Here is a 4130-nt window from a genome sequence, read left to right as displayed (position 1 = left end):
GAGCCTGTCTGGGTGCGTGGCTGTGGGGCAGGCAGGCCTTGGCTTTGTGTTGTAGCAGGGAGGCCAGGCAGCAGACTCCTGGACAGCCAGTAGAGGCCCTGGGGCGAGGAAGCAGCTGGGCTGGGATTGGGGGTGTGCTGGTCCTTGGTCCAGCCTCTGGCCTTGATTCTCCAGACCTCTGTCCCAGGGCTCCTGGTGGCAGTGCCGCTCTGGGGTGGCATTCCTACCCCTGCACTCCCTCCCCCAGTTTGTGATTGTTCTCTGCCTGCCATTCCCCTGCCATTCCCCTTCTGCCAGCTCAGGCACAGGCTGTCTGAGGCCTGGGCCTTCCCTGTGGTTGCTCTCCTCAGCTCCTAAACGGGTGTCCAGGGTCTCCCACCCTGCCTTTCTGAGCATCTGCCCCCTTAGGCGTGGCTCCTCTCCAGCAGGGGCAAGGGTGATTGATGGCCCCCAAGCCTGTCCACACTGGCTGCTCACTCAGGCGCCCTGCTGCAGGGCCCTTCTCCCTCCCAGCCACAGTCTCCATCTGGGACTCTGGTGTGGTTGCGGGCGAGTGGCCCTGGGCCTCTGTGGCAAGCAGAGGGCAGGTGGCTTACACCGAGGCCTCTGACTCCGTGTGCTGTCTCTCTAGGCCTGTCCCCGGGGCAGCTGCTGGCCATGCTGGCTGTCTGCCCCCTCCTTCTGCTATTCCTCACTGTGGGGGCAGCCCTGGGCAGCGGCAGGCCCTTCCGTGCCTTCGTGGTGACGGACACCACACTCACGCACCTGGCTGTGCACCGAGTAACTGGGGAGGTGTTTGTGGGTGCAGTGAACCGAGTCTTCAAGTTGGCCCCCAATCTGACTGAGTTGCGGGCCCATGTCACGGGTCCTGTTGAGGATAATGCCCGCTGCTACCCACCCCCCAGCATGCGTGTATGTGCCCACCGCCTGGCACCAGTGGACAACGTCAACAAGCTGCTGCTTATAGACTATGCAGCTCGCCGGCTGGTAGCTTGTGGCAGCATCTGGCAGGGCATCTGCCAGTTCTTGCGTTTGGACGACCTCTTCAAGCTGGGCGAGCCCCACCACCGCAAGGAGCACTACCTGTCGGGGGTCAAGGAGCCTGACTCCATGGCTGGTGTCATTGTGGAGCAGGGTCAAGGGCCCAGCAAGCTGTTCGTGGGCACTGCGGTCGACGGCAAGTCGGAGTACTTCCCCACCCTGAGCTCCCGCAAGCTCATTGGTGATGAGGACAGCGCTGACATGTTCAGTCTGGTGGGTTCGCCCACTTGCCTCTCCTCCCCTGCCTCTCCTGCCACCCCTCTGTTGTGCCCATCCTCTCCTCTCCCCCTTCACCCTATCGTGGTGCCACTTCTTGGGAGAGCTGTGGTCCGGGAGGGGACTCTGGCCCTTCACTGCTGAGGTGCAGATGGCTGCTGAGGGGATGGGGGTTGAGCCCATTTCACGGCAGGCCTGTGTCCAGTCTCCTATGGCCCTCCCCAGTGGGGCGGTCATGCTGTGGGAGCAGGGCGGGGGGTGCAGGGGGAGGGCCCACATTCACTCTGACCTGCTCCCCAGGTGTACCAGGATGAGTTTGTCTCCTCTCAGATCAAGATCCCATCCGACACACTGTCCTTGTACACTGCCTTTGACATCTACTACGTCTACGGCTTTGTGAGCGCCTCCTTCGTGTACTTCCTGACACTGCAGCTGGACACCCAGCAGACGCTGCTGGACACTGCAGGCGAGAAGTTCTTCACATCCAAGATCGTGCGCATGTGTGCGGGGGACTCGGAGTTCTACTCATATGTGGAGTTCCCCATCGGCTGCTCCTGGCGTGGTGTGGAGTACCGCTTGGTGCAGAGTGCCCACCTGGCTAAGCCTGGCCTGCTGCTGGCTCAGGCCCTGGGTGTTCCAGCTGACGAGGACATCTTGTTCACCGTCTTCTCCCAAGGCCAGAAGAACAGGGCCAGCCCACCCCGGCAGACCATTCTCTGCCTCTTCACCCTCAGCAACATCAACGCCCACATCCGGCGCCGCATCCAGTCCTGCTACCGTGGGGAGGGCACACTGGCCCTGCCCTGGCTGCTGAACAAGGAGCTGCCCTGCATCAACACCGTGAGCCCTCCAGCCTGCCGTATCCGCCCTCTGCCCCAGCCCCTCTCCTTTCCCCGATGTACATCTCCTGGCCTGGGCCCTTCCAAAGCATGGCATGGTCCTAGCCGTGGTGTAGGGGACTCCATCCTCTGTGTTGCTGCCTGTCCCTTTCTCCTCCTCCTGTTGCTCGTCTGTCTGCCTGCCACCTCTCCCCACCCCACCATGCACTCCTACCCTGCTGTCCTGGCTGTCTCGCGTCAGCGGCAGTCCCCAGCCTACTCCCTCAGAGCCCACGCCTCTCATGCGCGCCTCTGTTCACCAGCCCATGCAGATCAACGGGAACTTCTGCGGGCTGGTATTGAACCAGCCGCTGGGCGGCCTGCATGTGATTGAGGGGCTGCCCCTGCTGGCCGACAACACCGACGGCATGGCCAGCGTGGCTGCCTACACCTACCACCAGCACTCTGTGGTCTTCATTGGCACACGCAGCGGTAGTCTGAAGAAGGTGGGCCCTGGCATCCTGGCACATGGGAGTGAGGGTGGTCTCTGAGATACGGCGCGAGGGATGCGGTGGGAACGTGAAGTCTCCCTTCCCTCACCAGGCTGAGCCCCATGATCCTGGCCCAGCTCCTCAGGTGACCCCTCAGTCATCTACCCATGCCGGCACTGGTGCCTGCTGTGGCCTCAGTTATCAGCTCCCTGTGTTTCAGAGGACAGAGATTAGACCTGCAGGGCTTCCCTGCCACAAGAGCCGGGGCTGGAACCTGCCCCTGCTCTTGGACAAGATTCAAGCCAACTGCAAAGTTCTCACCCTGCCCTCCTGCCAGATGTGGCGCTATACCTGGGTGGAGAAGTGCTGGTCTGGGGTGGTCAGGGGAGGCTTCATGAAGGGTGGTGCTGAACTCCGAGGCCTGGCTGCTCTGCTCCAGGCCCGTTTCTTTCCTGTGCTGTTGTCTGTGAGTTGCAGAGCCCACATGCTTGAAGGATACGATCCAGTGGTTTCCAGTATTTCTGCAGGGCTGTGCCACTATCAACCCCATCAACTCCTTGACGTTGGGCAACATCAGTCTGTCTCTCTCTCTCTCCTGGGAGCATTTTTCTGGCCAAGTCTGGGAGACAGCCCTGACCTAGAAAGCCCCTGGCTCCAGAAGAGGATGCCACGGGTGCAGGGTGCTGCAGTGGCACCAGGCTGGCTGTCATCCTTCTCCCCTGGTCTTATGGCTCAGGTGCGGGTTGACAGCTCCCTGGAGGCCCACCTGTATGAGACGGTCCCTGTGGTGGATGGCAGCCCCATACTGCGGGACTTGCTCTTCAGCCCTGACCACCGGCACATCTACCTCCTGAGTGAGAAGCAGGTGGGCCCGCCGTGGGGAGTGCTGGGTGGTGGGTGTGGGTGTGGACCAGGTGTTGATGTGGCTGTCCCCAGGTGAGCCAGCTTCCAGTGGAGACTTGTGAGCAGTACCTGAGCTGTGCGGCCTGCCTGGGCTCTGGTGACCCCCACTGTGGCTGGTGTGTGCTGCAGCACAGGTGAGGGTGGCAGGGTGAGGTGGGCCACTGGCCTGGTCCACCTCTCCCTAGCCATGCCCTGGCAGCCTCCCTGCCACCCCTACTTCTTCCAGCCTGGGGCTCAGGGGGGCAGACTTTCTCCTGCCCCCAGCCTCTTACTGCTGACCTGACCCCAAACAGGTGTTGCCGTAAAGGGGCCTGTCCAGGTGCTTCTGCCCTACATGGCTTGGCAGAGGAGCTGAGCAAGTGTGTCCAGGTGCGGGTCCGGCCCAACAACGTGTCAGTGACATCGCCTGGGGTGCAGGTGAGCAGCCTGGAGGGCGCTTGGGCATTGTGCATGTGAGGGGTGCCCTGCTCTGAGCCTCTGCCTCCTCCAGCTGACGGTAGCCATGCGCAACGTGCCCGACCTCAGTGCTGGCGTGAGCTGTGCCTTTGAGGAAGTGACAGAGAGCAATGCCGTCCTGCTGCCTACTGGCGAGCTACACTGCCCCTCCCCCTCGCTCCAGGCGCTCCAGGCTCTGACCAGGGGCTACGGTCAGTGGGCTGGG

At 62.4% G+C, this 4130-nt stretch overlaps 1 protein-coding gene across 1 annotated transcript in view; it reads left to right on the top strand.

Annotated features, from left to right (window-relative positions):
- Nucleotides 1–41: 41 nt before the first annotated feature.
- PLXNA3 (plexin A3) overlaps nucleotides 42–4130 on the top strand; it is a gene marked incomplete in the record, with an annotated part of 14152 nt that continues 10063 nt past the window's right edge. The window contains 7 exon segments of the mRNA XM_014583818.2: nucleotides 42–1254; nucleotides 1558–2097; nucleotides 2399–2581; nucleotides 3303–3431; nucleotides 3503–3603; nucleotides 3763–3886; nucleotides 3960–4116. Of these exon segments, the coding sequence (XP_014439304.1) occupies nucleotides 658–1254; nucleotides 1558–2097; nucleotides 2399–2581; nucleotides 3303–3431; nucleotides 3503–3603; nucleotides 3763–3886; nucleotides 3960–4116 (1831 nt within the window).

Source organism: Tupaia chinensis, unplaced genomic scaffold (assembly GCF_000334495.1).
Source record: "Tupaia chinensis unplaced genomic scaffold, TupChi_1.0 Scaffold144894_1, whole genome shotgun sequence".
Lineage (NCBI taxonomy): Eukaryota > Metazoa > Chordata > Mammalia > Scandentia > Tupaiidae > Tupaia > Tupaia belangeri.
The sequence above is the reverse complement of the archived record's forward strand: the minus strand, read 5'-3'. Positions and strand labels throughout refer to the sequence as shown.